The 20,401-nt window shown below is 34.5% G+C and overlaps 1 protein-coding gene across 1 annotated transcript; it reads right to left on the minus strand.

Annotated features, from left to right (window-relative positions):
- Window positions 1-16,154: 16,154 nt before the first annotated feature.
- LOC106362801 lies at window positions 16,155-17,141 on the minus strand. Its single transcript, XM_013802644.2, has one exon. The coding sequence runs from the start codon at window positions 17,139-17,141 to the stop codon at window positions 16,155-16,157; it is 987 nt and encodes a 328-aa protein (XP_013658098.2).
- Window positions 17,142-20,401: the final 3,260 nt, after the last annotated feature.

The raw sequence follows: 20,401 nt of genomic DNA on the forward strand, positions 1-20,401 counted from the left end.
GTAACCTCTCCTGATTACTGCACTTGAAAGGTAGAATCTCCTACAACTCTTCAACTATTTTACTTTGAATGTCTGACGGTTCTGTGGTAAGAAACTCTTTGAAGAACCTTTTAGCCTCAGTTTTAATCTCACCCTGCGAAGAAACCACTCTACCAGTCGAGTATTTTATCTCCCTAATGTCGTTCCTTACTTCTCGGACCTTTGCGGCGTTATGAAAAGCCTTGTATTGTGATCTCCTACTTGTAGCCAGTGAAGCTTTGACCGTAGCTTCAGAACCTTCTCTTCGATGTCTGAAACTTTTTGCCATCTTTCATTTGCTACCATCTCAGCTTGCGCATTTTCATGTGATGGGTTCCTTAGCAACCTTTCCTGTTTGTCGCAAAGATCCAGGTAAGCTTCTTTCACCTTCTTTGTTAGCTCTCCCAACTTTGATTTGCTCAGAGCTCCGATCCTTGGCTTCAGGGCTTTTAAGGATTTTGAGAACCTATAGAGCGCTGAAGTTGAAACAAATAGCGGCTGTGTATCTTTCCAGAAGTATTTAACGGCTTCAAGAAGCTCTGGCATGTCGGCTAGAGCATTTGAAAACTTGAAAGGTTTCCTCTTGCCCACTGCCTCCGGCCTTAGGTGGAATTTTCCTCTGAGATGATCTGAGCAGCCTCCTGCCTCAAATACTCCATACGCATGAGTGTGGTGATTTAACCAAGCTTCGTTGATCAAAATCCGGTCCAGCTTCTTACAAACGATACCCTCATCGCGCTTGTTACACCATGTAGACTGCGGCCCCTGATACCCAATGTCTATAAGTTTGCAGTGCTGAACTACATCCTCAAAATCTCTCATACCGGCCGTAGATAGCCCTGCATCTTGGTTGTTTGAGTGTTCATCTCCTTCGAGGATTTCATTGAAATCACCCATGATGACCCATTCCTTATTTCGGAACATAGGTGAATCCTGATGAGCTTTTAGATCCTCCCATAGTTCCTTCCTCCTCTCTGCTAGGTTCTCTGCATAGACAAAGGAGCAAAGGAATTCTTCTGTCTCGCCCTCCATGAGAACCGACACTATAATGATCTGATCCGACTTGAAAACTGGAGTCAACCTCGTTTGAGGGTTCCAAACTACCTATATTCTTCCCTTCCTGATATGCTCATAGTTATTTACACAAGACCAGCCCGGAAAGGCTGATGAAATTATTTGCTTCGACTTTCTCTCCTTTACTCTAGTTTCTAGTAATGCTCCAAACTGAAGCCCTTTATTCTGAATCCAGCTATGTACAACAGTATGTTTTGCGGCCTTGTTAAATCCTCTCACGTTCCAGAAGAAACCAGTCATTGAAAGGATTTGCGAGACCTTTTTCCCAGTGTGCATGGGTTCTCCATTTCCTTTCCAATGCCTTCAGAGAGTACTTTGTGGTTTGTTTTTGAGGCTCTTGGGAGTGAAGGCCTCAAGCTTTTCTCTCCCACAGACTCCAAATCTATCCCTTGCTCTGTCACAGAGCTGTTGTTCTTTTCACCGTGATCTTCCTTTCTTCCTGGAGTTGTGGGATTTCCTTCTCCCATTGTCTCCACTTCAGCCACTGTTTCCCCTCCTTCGCCTGAGTTTCCATTTTCCGTCTCTGTTTCTTCTTCCTGATCAACCAAATCGCCATTCTCATCTACTTTATTCAGAGCAGTGAATCGCGAAGCGATTTTGACCTTACCATATTCTGGTGATATCTTGGGGCTGCTACTGACTTTCCTCGGTATTACATCAGACAAACCCGTTACCACTTCGCCCTCCTCAATATCTTCTATCACTTCCTCAACCTCTGTCTGCTCTGGTGTTTCCATTCCGCTTCCACTTCCCAGAACTTCCTTATTTCCCTCCATGATAGCCAAAGTCTCTTTAGCCTTCTCCCTTACATACCCTTCCTCTATTATCTCAATAACCGTTTTTAGTGCTTCTCCTTTTTTGTTCATGATACAAGCCTTCTCCATGTGCCCCCATTTGCTGCAGGTGTGACAGCAGATTGGTAGTCGTGGGTAGATGAATTCAACTGTAGTAGCTTTCCCATTCTTTGTGAATTTGATTTTCTTTGGCAACTCCTTAGACAAATTCGCATTCATAAAGATTTTTGCAAGCTTGAAGTTGGAACACGATGCAGTTTCAGGATGAAGCTTCACCGGGTGTCCTACTGCTCTTGTGATAAAGCTCATGCCCTCCCACGAGAACATGTTCATAGGGACGTTCTTTAGGTAGACCCACTTTGGGATTGATGTGATCTTCGGCTTCTCCTTTAGTTCCTCCGGAGTCCATTTCGTTACCACTAGAGGAATGTTGCCGATACTCCACATCCCCCTTCGTAGAATCCGATCTCTCATTAATGGATCTGAGACTCGGAACTTCATTGTGGTAGAATCGACTTCGTAAACTTCTACATGTTGCCCCTTTCTTCCTTCTCTCCAGATTTTGTTTACCACGGCATGGATTCTAGCGATGTGAGGCGCATAATCCAAAAACTTCCCTATCAGAAAATCCTCCCAGAGTGGGTTCGCGTTGAAGACCACTTCATCTGGAATCTCTACACTGAGTTGGCCTTCCAGATTCGTGATGTCGAGATTGTATTTCCGCAAAGCTTTTTTCTCCTGAGCTACATCAACCCACGATGCAGCCTTTGGAGCACTTTCCTTCCTTCCATGTTCCTCCCCCGAAGAGTCGCCCTTCCCTTTCGACGCGTCATTCTGATCCTCCGACGGCGGATCCGTGTCCGATGAGTCCGGCGGCGGCGCCGAAATCATGCTGTGAACCCTAGGTCGTGTGTCGCCTCAAAATCGCCAATCGCCTTATCTTAGCAAAACGGTGTGTTTCTTACAGCTTACAGAGTAATAAAAACATACAATATTCAATCATTTATTTGTACTGTATATCTTTAGTATAGCATATTTTAGTGTTTATATTAAACACACACAAATTGGTCCAATGTCTCATGTTATAGCTGAATGGAAAACTACATAGGCAGATTAGCATGTCAACGATATTACTATGTCCAACATCTTATTTTTGTGGCAGTCCAACATGTTATGAAGCCGTTGGGCCGGATTTAAGGATTTCAATGTTAGTCCATTCACTCAATTCGAAACAAATGGAGGGTAAAGTTAATGCTTGGTCTTCATCACAGTGAATTTACAGCCCAATAATATACATCTTGAAAATGCTATTAAAATATTTTCTTTGACGTCTTAAATCAATAAATTCAACATTTTAATAATACTGCTTTAAACGGAATTAGAAACTATCATCTTTTTCTTGTTGACCAAAAATGTAATAAACCATTATATTGTATTGGTTGAATTGAAATATGCCCGTGTGGGGAGCTAACAGTTTCAGCACCTGTAGATTTCAAATAGGTTAGATTTTTAACTTTTTTAATTCATTTTCAATCTAAGATATATGATTTGTTTAGATATTTTAAATCATTAACAATGCATTTATAAATTCATTATAACAGAACTATAATTCATTTTAAGAGGGTTCTATGAATTGTAATTCCAAACTCTCAAATTATAAAAATATAAAATAAAATTAATTCACACAAAAGTTATTTATATATGTATAATTCGTACATTCTTCTCTTGAACCTCATCTAACGTTTTATTTTATGTAGGTGCAAAAAGCATTATTATTACTTTTAGCAAAAAGAAAAAACATTATTATCATAAGATCATCATTAATACACAGTGGAAACACTATTTTATTTATCATTATGAAAAATGAAAAAGATGATCTAAGCATTGTGAAGTACCGTAAGAAAAAAATATATGAATTTGATAATGCAAAGAAAATCTGGGTTTGGTCAAATGATGAAAGCTATTTTCTAGGTTTGATCAAATGAAAAATACAGAATTAACACAATAGGAGACGCTAATTTTATAACAAAAAATGTTATAAATTTTCTAGGTACAGAGAATCTGGTTTGAAGTGAAGTTTTTTGTCAGTAGATGAGTGTTGTTCATCAAGTCATATGTTTTCACGAGTCTTGGTTTAAATAGAGTTCTATAAAATCACGAGGTGATAGGTTAGATTTTGACTCATATATTTTACACATAGAATGCTATCTAAATCCATTTAAAATATTTCAAATCAGATGAATTGTAAATTTTTATCACATGAATAACACAAGATTTTAAATTTTGCATTTAAATCTTTAATTGAATAACAATGGATTTCAAATTCTTTAGATGAAGATACTCTAAATACAACAACCAATAACAAAAGATTTTGATAAAAAATTTAAAATGCATCATTGAATAACACTACATTATAAATCTTAGAGAGTGAACTTTAAATCCACTAACCAATAACACCCTAGATTCTCAATTATCTCATTATTAAAATCTACTCCTTCTGCTCTCGTTCCCGAAAGTAAAATGTTTTAGATTTTTTACTTATTCCACAAAGATAGATTTTCTATATGTTTAAATGTTGTGAAAGTAATGGAAAAGTCTATCTCTATTCATAAAATATAGGTTCCTTATATATGAGATTACACCGTCATAGATAAATGGAAAGATTACAAATCATAATCTCTTGGTTATGAGTCATCCACAATCTGGTTCATAACACTCCCCATTAGATGCCATAACCATTTAGAGCTTGTAATGTGCTTTAATGTTGCCTCATTAAAACCTTACCAGGAAAATCCAATTGGGACAAAACCATGGTGAAGAAAAAATAGTACAACACACATTACTTCCCCTGATTTGGATATTACTGAAGGTCCCTTGGACCTCTCCAATTTTCTGCAATCAGTGAATGATGAAGATCTTGGGCAGAATATGTTTCGTATTCGAACATGATATTTGGTTCTTCTTTACCATTAGCCATGCCACAATCTGATCGAACATATTGAGTCATCGACCTCAAATACACACACACGAAATCTTGGATGATGTTGTTGTGATATGCGTGTACCACCATGTGTAAAACATAACATGTCTCAAAACAAATCAACAAAACCAAATAACCCCTATTTGGGCTGGTTAGTATAAAATAAACCAAAATCAAAGGCTTTTTCATCGTCCTTCTTATGGACCAAACATATCAGTATCTAAAACAAGACTTCTGCATCGTCCATCCCAGGACTAAATGGACTTCTTTATCGTCCACATTTGGACTGAATGGATCAGTATCCAAAACAAGTGATCTCACGCCCATGTACTAGATAATGGATGAGACTGGTCCATATTAAATCTCTTGAGTACCCTTTTCAGTATATATTATTTGATGCACAAGGATTTCATTGTTAATGTACTCAAGCTGTAATCCCAAACAAAACTTTGTTTTCCAAGATCTTTCATCTCAAACTCTTTCTTGAGATATTCAACTGTTTGGAAAATTGTATCCAGAGGTTCGTAGGATATTCAGATCATATACTTTGATGATTATCAATATTGTTCTCGAGAACTTGTTGTACTTTCAGCTCAATACCCTATAGTACTTTAATTATCCAGTAGACCATATAAATATGCAGTCACTATATCAACTTGCTGCAAGTCTGATTTTCTCTCTTATATAGCCAGACTTATGAGAAATCTAAAAGTAGTTGCATCCACCACATGGGAGTATGTCTCCTCATAATCTATTACTGGTCTTTTTGAGAATCATTGTGCAACATCAGCTTTATATCTCACGATTTATATTCCTCACAAGACTCATTTATATCCACTGGTTTTAACATCATATGGCGTCTTAATCATATGGTCAAATACGCATTTCTTCCTTAAACTATTTAACCCCACGTTTCCATTCAATCCAATCTGTTCTACGAGTGCACACTCTTATATTGACGTGGGTTCATGATCCTCGCTTATATTCATAAACTCAAGTGCTACTTTGTATGCAAATAAATCATCTTATGTCGACATTCGTTATTAGTTCAATTATGTTCCGAATATGATATAATCAATTGAGATTCATTATTATTAGGACATTTAATAATTTGCAGCTTGGCGTCCCAAGCTACATTGTTTGGTACCTGTACCTTAGAGCCGGCCGGCCTTATCTCCATGTCTGGGATGGTTTCCTTAGTAACCTCGGATTTGGATTTTGATTATCATTCTCTGCACCTTTCTTTTGTTTCCGAGGATTCTTATCTTTTGGAACCTATTGGTCTACCACGTTTCATACGTTGTCTAGACTTTGTAGCAACTTGACTGTGTCTCTTCTTGGACATCAAATTTGTTGGTTCATTCTTTTTGGGTCAACAAATATGTCTGGCATTTGATTAGCTAGCTTTGTAAATGTATAATCTTTGGACGTCTATTTCACATTCTTTAGTCTGAGGATCTTGCCAAGACATTGATGGTTGATTCCATTCTATTTCTTTTACCATTCTTTTACCAGCTTTATTATTTTTCTCCTCCTAGTCTTAAAATAATTCGTGTACCTGGCCTCAAATATAATCACCCATAGTCGGCTCAAAGTACTTTATTATTGTGGGAGAATCATATCCAACATATATCCCCATCCTCCTTTTGAGGTCCCATCTTAGTTCTCTGTGGTGGAGCAATTAGTACATAGACAGCACATCCAAATGTCTTATGATGGGGTATGTCTGGCTCTTGACCCGTTAATTATTGTGATATGGGATATCTATACTCACTAAATGGCCTGATGAGTATTAACTTAGGTGCATGTAAATTTTGTGTGGCCCAAGCTGTGAATGAGAGTTTTGACCTCATAAGTTATGGTCTATCAATCAGCTATTTGCGTTTTAAAAGATTTCGGCCAAGCCGTTCTTGTTATGTACATGTATCATAGAATTGTCCACACTTACCCCCATGGACAAACCATAATCATTTAAACGCTTGAGACATGTATTCACCAGTATTATCTAGACATATAGTCTTTATCATGAAAAAGGGGCTCGTAGCCATTTTACTGGTGATGGCCTAATGAGTTTCCCTTGTGTACATGCTACACACGTGAGATTCTTTGGGATAACTCTTCTTATGTTTTAATGTGTGCCTTTTGAATATCAATTTTTGCATCATGTTTGGACCAGGATGGCCAATCCGGTCGTGCCATAAAGTGTATATTTTCGCAGGCTTTTAGCCTCTATCATACTGATCTATGCATAGTCTAGGTCAGTAGAGAATGCATGTTTAATCTTTAGGACTTATTATGGTCTTGGGCGATTTTATACATATATCTGAAGGAACTCTTTGTTTCCTTCGCCCATTGTTTCAATATGGAAATCAATCATTCTTATATCTTTAAAACTCAATAGGCTGCTCTTGCTCTTAGAGCTGGGTGAATATAAGGCATCACTGATTTCTAGATGCATACCCTTAGGTAATAATATATTAGCCTAGTCATAGTCTTCTTTCAGACTGGCGATACCTGCTTTAATACTTATATTAGCGTTTTTCAATGTACTCATATAGAAAAATCATTCATTCATTTAATCTAAGTTGACAATGTAATAGAAATAAATTAAAGGAGATAAAAATCAGAGAAAGCATACAAGCAAAGCAATCACACAAGTTTGATATCGAAATCAGATTATCAACTTGATTTTTTTAGGCAATCATAAGTCTCATATTCCATAAGATCATCTTGATCATGTTCGAAATTATTTTCACCATCTTTATAAACCAAGTGGGTTTCAGGATTCTTCCCTTTCAGACTCTCTTTGGGAGTCCTTCATATCTTAGCCCAATGGTTCCCCATTTCACATCTATGGCATACTGATTTGGTCGAGCTTTGTGGTTTAAAGGATATACCACGGCCACTGCCTTGACCATGGCTCAAATTGGGTTGATATCCACGGCCTCTGCCATAGTGATTCCCACGGCCAAATGTGTTATAGTGGCCATGGCCACGTCCTTTCAACCCTCCACAGCCATGGCCGTGTGGTCTATCATTCTGGACGTAGTTACCCTTCTTTTTTTCTGCGGCCTTATTGGTATCAGGTAATGGGGTTAATCCATGAGGTCTCAATTCATTGTTTCTCATCAGTAATCCATTATTTTGCCCAGCTAGCAATAGACTCATCCACGGACTTATAGTCCTGGATTCTGGGATTCCTCCAATCAAATAGAGCCTTTGGTAATAACACTGTTCTTTGGTAATCATATCTCGATTTTTTTAATTCTGTCCAAAGTTCTAAGGGATTCTCTATAGTCAGATACTGATCTTTGAGACTCTTAATAAGATGATGGCTAATAATTAATATTGCCATGTATCAATCTTTCTCATTTGGCATTATCGCCTTTTGTGATTCATTCACCAAATCCTTTGACTTTAGGATAAACTCAGTATCCAATGTCCATTTCAAATAATTATCTCCTGAGAGATTTATGGCAGCAAAATCCAAGTTGATTTTCGACATTTCAAATTATATATCAATCAATTTTAGATCTCATAAAATATTTAACATACGACCATAAACAAGACATGCTATCAAGTCAATACATTTCTAATAAGCAAACAAGCCACACAGCCAAAGGTGATATAATGCAATAAGGCCACACGGCCAAAGTTATATATGAATTATGATGCATAATAAGTCGCACATATTTATCAAGCAAGGGTATCGACCAAACAAGCAATTTCTATATGTTTTCATGGGGCCATATGGTTATAATGCAAACCTAGCATACAGATTCTATATGTAAAAGAGTGGAATTATGGAACCTCAATTTAAAACAATCAGATCATGCAAAAGTGATAATAATCAGATCATGCGCATAACATAAACATGTTGGTCACGATGATATATAATGCAAACTGGCCACACGGCCAAGTAGATATGATGCACTCATTCTTAGCAAGCGGATTCTATATGTGCAAGGGTAATATTAAAACATTCAATCAAGGTTTAGCAATTAATCAATCAGTTTCAGGTATGAAATTTAGCTAGACTAATAATCAGATTCAATTAGGTTTTATCAAGATTAGCAATTGAATCAATAATCAAAAATAATCAAATGGATTCAACCATAACACAATTTAGGGTTTCGATCCAAAAATAGGGTTTTAATCATGAAAAACCAAAACAATCAGTTTCAAGGCTGGTTCTATCAATTTTATTAATCAGTTTCAAGGCTGATATTAGCAAGATGGAATCAAGCAATCTGATTTTAGGAATACGCAAATTAGGGTTTAGGGTTTCAATTCGAAATTAGGGTTTTATCAATCAATCAGCTTCTAGAAAATAATCTTAAACCTCAAAACATTTGATTATATCATGAAACTATCAACCTAGTATAATATGAAACCTCAAAACATTCAATTCAGATTATGCAATACACAGATTCTATTTTAGGGTTTATCAATTCGAATTAGGGTTTATATTATAACAGATTCTAACATTCAATATCAAACTTCAAATCATTCATTCAGGTTATAAAAACTATCAATCCTAACTCACACGGATTTAAACCTCAAAGAAACATTCAATCAATCAAATAAAACAATCCACGCACACGTAATTTAGGGTTTACAGATTTTAGAATTTCACTTTGAACATTAGTTCATTCGATTCTCGGTTCTTAGAGTTTAGGTATACCTTAAACCCTTGATGGGTTGAATGGACCACCAAGAGAATGAGCTTACGTGGACTGGTACAAACTGGAACCTTACGCGGACTGGTCCAAACTGTTTCATTGCAGTCCGCGAGCTGAGATCGGGTACAAGTTGAGATCGAAAGTGATTAGGGTTTATCGAGAGAGAGAGAGAGATCGGAGATTCAGATAGAGATCGAAAACTTAGCTTAGGTTGAGCTGATCGAGATCGTTGGTACGCGAGCTGGTACTTGCAGTCAAAAAACTCGTAGATCTGGAATAGTTTGATCACGGACTGGAACATGCTGATCGTACAATCTGGAATAGTTGAGGCGTACTGAAACTTGCAGAGATCAGTCCACAGATCGATCTTGTTGAGATCAGTGCTCGAATACAGATCAGAGTCATGATCAAAGAGAGGTGATCGATAGAGATTAGGGTTTTAGCAATGGAGAGAGATTTAGGGTTTATGGTCGATATTTTAGCTTAGGGTTTTAGAGATCAATCGTGCTGATAACGTGTTGTGAAAGTAATGGAAAAGTCTATCTTTATTCATAAAATAGATGTTCCTTATATAGGAGATTACACCGTCATAGATAAATGGAAAGATTACAAATCATAATCTCTTGGTTATGAGTCATCCACAATCTGGTTCATAACATTAAGGTATTTTTTTTAACTCTTAAGAAACATTAAATGAAAATATTTTAATTGATTAAATTTCATTGGTGAAAAGTTATTGGAAAGTGTATAATAAATTAAAAAAAATTAAATTATAAACATTTATTGAATTCTTACTAAGCATGAACACTTTAGAAAATCTTACTTTCGGAAATAGGGGGAGTAACTAATACTCCCTCTGTTCCTTATAGATCCATTTTTTAGAAAAAAAAATTGTTTTAAAAAGATACATTTTTTAGATTTTCAAGACATTAATTAATGAAAAATTGTACTTTTCAAAAAATACAATTGTGTTTAATAAAATTTCATTGTTAAAAGTTATTGAAAATAGTTAATTAAGGAAAACAATGTATTAGAAAATACAATTTTAAATGTTTTCTTAATAAGTGTGAAAATACTATAACATAGATATTTTAGGAACCGAGGGAGTACTATTTAATTATGTATTAATAAGCTTATAATATGCCTTTCAAGTCAACTCTCAATTATAATTATGAAAATATTGATTGTGTAATTATTATTAGTAATATTCGTCAGATCTTAATTAATTAAGATAGCTTTTAATTACTTTCAGTTCATTAGTGGTCCCAATTCGATTGACCCATGTTGTTTTGATCTCGTTAGCCTTTCATTAATTAAGATCGTTCAGTAAATTTGGATACTCTAGATTATTAGGGGACGGTCGAAATCATAGGAGCGCATGTCTTGATTATAACCACATGTTCGATATTTTACGACATCATAGAAATACATTTCCTGAGAGTAAAAAAACGATACATAATTAAAACCATGTTTTTGTTTTTTTTTCATTGATAAACAATCTAAAGATTAAAAGGGGGTTCAAACTGTTTTTTTTTAATCTCGTTGATTTAAGGTTGATTTTGTCTTTGTTATATAAACATAATGCACTATACATTACACTCAGTTATATGGAAAAGCGTCGAGCATTAGTTTTCGAACAAAACGATTAGAGGAGACTAAATTATATCGACCCCTCCAAATCTTATCAAAATCTTATCTTCATCATTAAAAATTATCGAATCTCTTTGTATCAAGATTTTTTATTTAGTTAATTACATTATTTTATATTTTTGTCCTTAGAAGATTACTATCTTTCTATACTATTAAAACAAAACTAGTATATGGTTGGCCAATCTACATGGTATTAATTGCCATTGTGGACCAATTTTACGGTATTAAGAAATTTAAATTATGTTTACTTTAATCAAATTAAGAAACTGTTTGGTCTTCATCACAACGATATCGCACTTGAAGAAAAATAGCCAAAATAATCAGAGACTATTGTTGAGGCTTTTTGGTCGTATGACTCTGAAGATTATCGATTTAAACTTAAAATTTATTGGTAACGAAAAAAACTATAATAATGTGCATATATGATTAATGAACCAAAATTAAACTTGATTTGATTTAAACATAAAATACGAGTACAACGAATCTGTTATTGTGTTTTATATGATGTGATTCACCAAAACGTAGGTTTAATGCAGCACCTTAATACCTTATCATCATGTGAATAAATTTCCTAGTAAAGTCTAATTAGCGTTCCAACGCAGATTCGAATTCACGTCAAACAGAAGCATGATGATTTAAAATAGAGTTTACATTATACATTTTTCAACATGCTCTTTATTATTCACCTCGCAAGTGACCAATATTGCGTAAAAGTGTGTTTATATATAAAATATTCCTGACTACGAAAAATATTATAAATTAAAAGAAAAAAAGAAGGTGGTTTACATGTTTGCTCGTCTATATACTGAAGAGACACCACGTATGATTCCCACTAAAGCACTGTCAAAAGGAAAACAAAGAAAAGGAAGAAAAATTAAGCTTTGTTATAAAAATAACTGAAATTTTATTGTATCGCAAGAATTTAAATAAAGGCAAAATTTATACCCGTAGAATTTATAATACTGATAGAGAGTGTTTATTATTAGAGAGAAGAGTAGTTGAGGTGTGTATTACAAATGATCGAAATCGATCGTTTATATAGAGAAGAAATTCACTGTGCAAATAGTGCAGCGGGCCCCACATCTTTTTATATTTTCAACAATGGTGGCTGTGCTTTCGTAACACTCCCCCTTGGGGACCGGTGTCACTATCCATTATCGCTTAACGTCTTTGTTTCCTCGTTAAAAACCTTTCAAGGAAAACCCAATGGAAAAAACCATAGTAAGGTAAAAAAAGTACAACTACATAAGCTCCTCCTCGAATGAGCAGTCAAAGATCCTTCTGATGGCGCATTCCAATGTTATGGATGTGTTTTCTGAATACTGAGGTAGGGAGTGATTTTGTGAAGAGGTCGGCTGCATTGTCGCATGATTGGACATATCTTACTTCAATCTCTTTCTTCTTCACGAGCTCTTGAGTGTATGAGAAGAACTTCAGATGAATATGCTTCGTTCTATCGCTTTTGATATATCCGTCCTTTGTTTGAGCAACACATGCTGCATTATCTTCATATAGAATAGTTGGTTCCGTATTTTCGTTAATCCCGTTGCTTGAACAGATGTGTCGGCTTATTGATCTTAGCCATACACATTCTCTACTTGCTTCATGAAGTGCAATGATCTCAGCATGATTTGAAGAAGTAGCCACGAGCGTTTGTTTCTGAGAACGCCAAGATATAGCAGTGCCTCCGATCGTGAAAACGTATCCAGTTTGTGATCGGGCTTTGTGTGGATCTGAAACATATCCTACATCTGCAAAACCAACCATTTGACCTTTTGAACTTTTAGGATAAAACAAGGCTAAATCAATGGTCCCTTGGAGGTAACGAAAAACATGTTTAATCCCATTCCAATGTCTTCGAGTTGGAGATGAGCTGAATCTTGCCAAAAGATTCACAGCAAATGATATATCAGGCCGTGTACAATTTGCAAGGTATATCAGCGCTCCAATTTCACTTAGATATGGTACTTCCGGACCAAGTATATCTTCTTTCTCCTCAGGTGGTCGAAATGGATCACTTTCAATATTAAGTGACCTAACGACCATCGGGGTGCTAAGAGGAGTTGATTTATCCATGTTAAATCGTTTCAACACTCTTTTAGTGTATTTGGATTGATGCACAAATATACCATTTTGTGAATGTTCTATTTGTAGGCCAAGACAATATTGTGTATGTCCAAGATCTTTCATCTCAAATTCTCCTTTGAGATAGTCTGATGCCTTTTGTATTTCCTTTTGAGTTCCGATAATGTTAAAATCATCAACATAAACCGCGATTATTACAAATCCGGATATTGTTTTCTTGATAAAAACACATGGGCATATAGGATCATTCACGTATCCTTCTTTTATTAGATGATCACTGAGACGATTATACCACATACGTCCAGATTGCTTTAACCCATATAATGATCTTTGCAATTTTATTGCACATAACTCTTTAGGTTTGGAACTTAATGCTTCTGGCATTTTAAATCCATCAGGAACTTTCATGTAGATATCAGTATCTAATGATCCATATAGATAAGCTGTAACAACATCCATGAGACGCATCTCTAGATTTTTGTCAGCTGATAGACTCATCAGGAATCTAAAAGTGATTGCATCCATAACTGGAGAATACGTTTCTTCATAATCGATTCCAGGTCTTTGAGAAAAACCTTGAGCCACTAGACGAGCTTTGTATCTCGTAACCTCATTTTTCTCATTTCGTTTTCGAACGAAAACCAATTTGTACCCAACTGGTTTCACAGCTTCAGGTGTGACTATAATAGGACCAAATACCTCTCGTTTGTTAAGTGAATCAAGTTCGACTTGTATTGCATCTTTCCATTTTATCCAATCATGTCTCTTTTGACATTCCGAGATAGATTTTGGTTCAGGGTCATCACTCTCTTCATCTATTTCCTTCGAAACAAAGTATGAGAAAAAATCATCAACACCATTCACTTTGTTTCGATTCCATATTTTTCTGTTATGAATGTAATTAATAGAAATCTCATGACTTTCTTCAGACTCATGATGTTCAACATTTTCATCGACCTCATTGTTAATCACTTCTAACTTTTCTGCTATATTGGAAAGATTTTGTTTCTCTACATCCTTTCATTTTCTAGGATTCTTATCCTTAGAACCAATAGGTCTACCACGTTTCAAGCGTATTTTAGACTCTCGTGTATTATCTTCTACTCCACGTTCATGTGGCATTTCTACACGAGCAGGGGCATTTGCAGCCGGTATATGTGATTTTGTAACCAATTTGGTGTCTGCAAAAGCATCGGGTAGTTGATTTGCGATGCTTTGTAAATGCATAATTCGACGGACCTCTAATTCCGACTGTTTTGTAGGGGGATCAAGGTGTAGCAAAGATGGTACACACCATTTGATATCCTTTCCTACTTGTTTATTTTCTCTCCCTAGAACTGGGAATACTTTTTCATCAAAGTGGCAATCAGCAAAGCGTGCCGTAAATACGTCACCAGTTTGTGGTTCTAGGTATCGTATAATTGATGGAGAGTCACAACCAACATATATCCCTAACCTCCTTTGGGGTCCCATCTTTGTACGTTGGGAGGTGCAATTGGCACATATACAGCACAACCAAAAATTCTTAAATGAAAAATATTTGGTTCTCGTCCAAATGCTAACTGTATTGGAGAGTATTTGTGATATGCACTTGGTCTCACCCGAATCAGTGATTCTGCATGCAAAATAGCATGTCCCCACACGGAAGTTGAGAGTTTAGATTTCATGATCAATGATCTCGCAATCAGTTGCAGACGTTTAATTAATGATTCAGCCAAACCATTTTGTGTATGAACATGAGCGATAGGATGTTCAACATCAATTCCAGTTACCATACAATAATCATTGAATGCTTGAGACGTAAATTCACCAGCGTTGTCTAGTCTAACTCTTTTTATCGGATAATCAGGAAACTGAGCTCTTAGTTTGATTATCTGAGATAAAAATCTCGCAAATGCCAAATTCCGAGAGGACAATAGACAAACATGTGATCATCTACTCGACGCGTCAATCATTACCATAAAATAATAGAATGGTCCACAAGGTGGATGTATAGGTCCACAGATATCGCCTTGAATTAGTTCAAGGAACTTTGGTAACTCTTTATCTATTTTGGTTGGCGATGGTCGTATAATCAACTTTCCAAGAGAACACGTAAGACATGTCATTTTATTCCCCTGATAAATTTCTTGGGGTTTCAGTGAATGACCATGTGAGTTCTCGATGATTTTTCGCATCATTGTAGTGCCCGGATGACCAAGACGATCATGCCATAGTGTAAAATTATCCGAATTTTCCTTAATCACCAAATGTGATTCAATGGCACTTATATATGTATGATGCAGACCAGAAGGGAGTTTTGGTAATTTTTCCAATACTTTTTGTTTTCCCGTTTTCCCGATTTCCCAAGAGTAATATACATATACTTCTTTCCATCCTCAGTTGCAGACTGAGTATCAAATCCTTGAAGATATATGTCTTTAAAACTCAACAAATTCCTTTTAGAATTTGGAGAAAATAGTGCATCATTTATCGAGAATTTTGTCCCATTGGGTAATGTGAAATGGGCATTACCAATCCCTTCAATCAAGTCTGCAGGACCCGATATTGTGTTAACAGTGATATTTGTCGGTTTTAGTTCCGAAAAATATTTTCTGTGTTTCAGAATAGTGTGCGTTGTTCCACTATCTGGTATACAAATATCTTTAGTATTGATCTTGGTTGATTTTCCATTTGTAATGTCCATTTCTGAGACAAAGAAAAAGAAAGATAATATTATTCATAAAATATTATACATCATCAGGAAACATTAAACACACAATAATTATACATAAGAAGGTGAAAAGCACACGATAATTATACATTAATCTTCCACAAACAACAATTATTTATGGTATAATCGTAGAATTTCAAGAGTCACTTGATGGGCACTTAAGCTTCCGTGATAGCGGTCTCCTCGAAATCATTCACAAAGTCAGACGCATCAAGGTGAGTTGTACCCTCAGAGTGTTCCGCATAGTTTACTTCTTTTTCTTTCCCTTTGACGGACTCCTTGTATAGAGCGCAAAGGTGTGCAGGGGTACGACATAAACGAGACCAATGTCCCTTAGTACCGCATCTGAAACAAGCTTCTTCTCGCTTCTGGGAGGTATTTCCTTGGTGTTCTTTTCCCTTAGGGGTTTGCTCAGAGCGGACCCACTGGAATGACTTCATATCTTGTGGATTGTACTTTCGTCGTCGTCCACGGTAGTTTTGACGACCGCGACCGCGAGCCCGAAAGGTATTATTTTCCTTGAGTGGTTTCTTCGCATCTAATGCGTTTGCTTCAGGAAACGGTTTAGAACCAGTTGGACGAGTCATGTGATTCTTGATCAGAAGCTCGTTGTTCTTTTCTGCTATGAGAAGCGCTACAATCAATTCCGGAAATTTGGTATATCCCCGCAACCTGTACTGTTGTTGCAAGGTGATGTGGCTCTTGTGGAATGTGGTGTATGTCTTCTCAAGCATTTGAGACTCGGTAATCGTTTCACCACAGTATCTCAATTTGGCTACAATTCCTAACACAGCAGAATTGTAATTCATCACTTTGTCGAAATCTTGGAATCTCAGACTCTGCCATTCATCCCGAGCAAGTGGAAGTGTTATGTCTTTCTGATGATCAAAACGATCTTTCAGAGACTTCCATAGCTCTTTAGGGTCTCTCATGTTGGCATAGTCATAAATAATACTTTCATCAAGGTGTCTTCTAAGGAAGATCACCGATTTAGCCTTTTCTTGAGGCGTTGAAGTATTATTTTCTTTAATGGTCTGGGATAGACCAAGAGATTCAAGATGAAGTTCAACATTTGTAACCCATGAAATGTAGTTGGTACCGGTGATGTCTAAAGCGGGAAATTGGAGCTTCTTCACGTTTTCCATTTGTATTTCTAAGACACAAAATAATATATTTTATTAGAATATTATTAAAAGGAACCGTTTACATTAATTATGCAAGCAATTACAAGGAGAAGCGATGTAAAGAAAATTAAACAGATATTCATCTTAAATTCACTCGGAGTAAATTCTCCAACGAATAAACCATAAATAGAAACACAAATAAAAATGGCACATAAAAACAAAAGTGCGCGAATCATCTTTCTTGAAATGAAAAAAATCGGAGGAGAGCGATTTGAAATTTTTGAGAGAAGATGAAATGTTTTGGATGATGAAATGGAGTGAAAATGAGTTGTATTTATAGATGAAAATCACTGTTCATGACCGTTTGAGAAAGGGAAAATTTTTGAAAAATTTTCTTTGTGACCGTTGGTGATAAATCGAGTGCACCAAAAATCAGTCTGAAAATATTGTATTAAACAGTCAATCAAATCTATAAAATTTCATAAAAATTAATAAAAGTAAAAATTATGGCAACAAATCATGCGACGGCTCAGCCGGTCAATGCAGAGTAATAAATTATACGGCGGCTCGGCCGACTAATTAATAATAAACAGAATATAAGACGGCTCGGCCGACCAATAAATAATAAACAGGATATAAGGCAGCTCAGCCAACTAATAAATAATAAACAGAATATAAGACGGCTCGACCGACCAATAAATTAATTAAATTACTAATAAATAATATAGGCGGTATTCCGGCCATTATAACCTGATATAAATAATAGTGGAGGCGGTATACCGACCATTATAGCAGGGTATAAATGATACAAATAAATTTTACAAAAATTGAGAACGATCGTGCTGATAACGTGTTATAAAAAGAACTGGAATTTTATTGTATCACATGAATTTAAATAAGGGCAAAATTTATATCCGTAAAATTATAACACTGATAAAGAAAAAATTTACTGTGCAAATAATGAAGTGGGTCTACCATTTTTTTATATTTTTAACAATGATGGTTGTGCTTTCGTAACAAGCTTTAACTTGTTTTATAGTTTTGATCGCAAAAAATGAGACGAAGTCCATTGCCAGGCAGGTAGGACCGGACATTTTGTTACTGAATCATCGCTCCACATTGATATATGGGATTATATTCATATAATTGAATTAACGAGTCAAACTTTATGGCTTTAAACTCATTGCTGATTCATCTTTGAAAAATAAGAAAATACCAAAAATACGCACTTTTAGGCCTTATTGTCACATTTTGTTAATTTTATGTTTGAAATATCGAGTGTATACTTTGTTTCAACTTTCAAGTCTAATGGTTAGGATTCCTTAGACTTGTGGCAATCATATTTTCTTTTAAAAAATTTATAAACTCGATCTTTCAATTTAGTTCAGTATTGCTAGTTTCAGAATTTGTTTTAATTTCATAATTAATTTGGATAGATGTTTACAAAGATTTCTGATTCGATGTTTAATTTATTTTAAAGTTTATTCTGCATGTATTTGATAGTTAAAAAACATTTTATATAAAAATCAAAACTATACAAAACATATTGCCACTTTAGTGGTTGCTTATTTTTTAATCGGCATTTTTATATTATAAATTTTGGATTAAAATTATGTTAGTAAGATATAGATCACTAACAATATTGCGTGAGTAGTACTGAATAAGAATTCTTATAAATATGTGGATTGGTTATCTAAGAAAAGGCTGATTACATGTATAACAAAAATAGGCGTAAAAATTGTAGAGCGATACCAATTTGACAAAACCCATTAAAATTTATTTTTTAATTACAAATTATTTTTAATTTAATTTTAAAATAATTTATTTCCCATAATATTTTAAAATGTAAATAGTTGTAAGAACACTGATATTTCAAAAGTTGTTACTAATTTTGAAAATGTTTACATAATTTAGTTGGTCATGCAATATCTAATAAATATAAAATTACATTGAAATGTTGAAATTACTTATATTCCGAAATAAGAGAATATTTTAAAAACTACTTATATTATGAAGCAGAGAAGAGATGAAGTAGTAGATTAGGAAACTATAGTATCGAATTAAAATTATATTGAGTTAATGAATGCATAAAATAAGTTACGGACTATCAGAAAATATTGGCAAAGGAAAGGAGTTATTTTGCAAAACATAGAAAAATAATCTTCCGTTAGCTAATAATCTCTCCGAGTAAACAGCCGCCAAAATTAAGACACGTGTGCCTATTAGCCTCACGTGTCATATAGTCAACGGTCTCAATAAAAAAGCACAACTAATAACTAACTAGAATAAGATCCGCGCCTTGCGCGGGATTAAGTTATTATTTTTATTATATTTTGGAGAATGAAACAATAGTTTGGCTTCATTTGGATTACGGGTGTTCAACCCGGATATCGGGTTAGTTTCGGTTCGGTTCGGTTTTTTTCGGTATTTGGTTAGTAAAATATAACTACTATTCTAAATCAATATTTACTTTGACTTTAGTCTTTCACATACTTTTGAAAGATTTCAACTGGACGACTAAATTGATCAGCCAATCTTGTTGCTTTAAATCATTAGTGTTTATATATATATATTATTTAGTTTGAATATTTATTAAATAAAAATTCATATGCGTTATATTTTATGATCATTTGTAACTTATTATAACAAAAAATAATCTATTGATAACAAAATTTTCAGAGTAGGAATATTCAAATTTCTAATAATATATAGACATTTTGAAAAATTCAAATATAACATATAAGAAAAAATATAAATGTTTTTATTATATATTTAATGTGATTTTTTAATATCTTTCAACAATATAAAATTAAAAAAAAGAACTAAGATACCAAAATTGTTATCAAATATTTATTATTCATAATAATTAATTTTCATATATACGTTAATCATATTAGGTAATTTCGTAGCTTCTAATTAAGGAAAGTGCAAAAAAAATTTTGGTAGACTATTTATCAATTAGATAGTTAGTTTAATAAAAAATATAATGTAAGTCAAGATGGACCAACCTATTTTTCTAAGAATAGTATATTTTATATAGTCATTTATTAAATGAGAATTTATAATCATACAGTTCTATGATCATTCATATCATTTTATAACTGAATATTTAAATAATCGATAACAAAAATTTCAATGTGAAATCTTTAATAAGTTTATAATTTATAAATGTTTTTGAAAATTCATTGAAAGTTTTAATATTAAAATATTTATGTAATCTTATGGTATATAGTATAATCTATATATATATATATATAATATATATGTTTTATTATTAAATG

This window comes from Brassica napus, chromosome C7 (genome assembly GCF_020379485.1).
Source record: "Brassica napus cultivar Da-Ae chromosome C7, Da-Ae, whole genome shotgun sequence".
In the NCBI taxonomy this organism is placed as follows: domain Eukaryota; kingdom Viridiplantae; phylum Streptophyta; class Magnoliopsida; order Brassicales; family Brassicaceae; genus Brassica; species Brassica napus.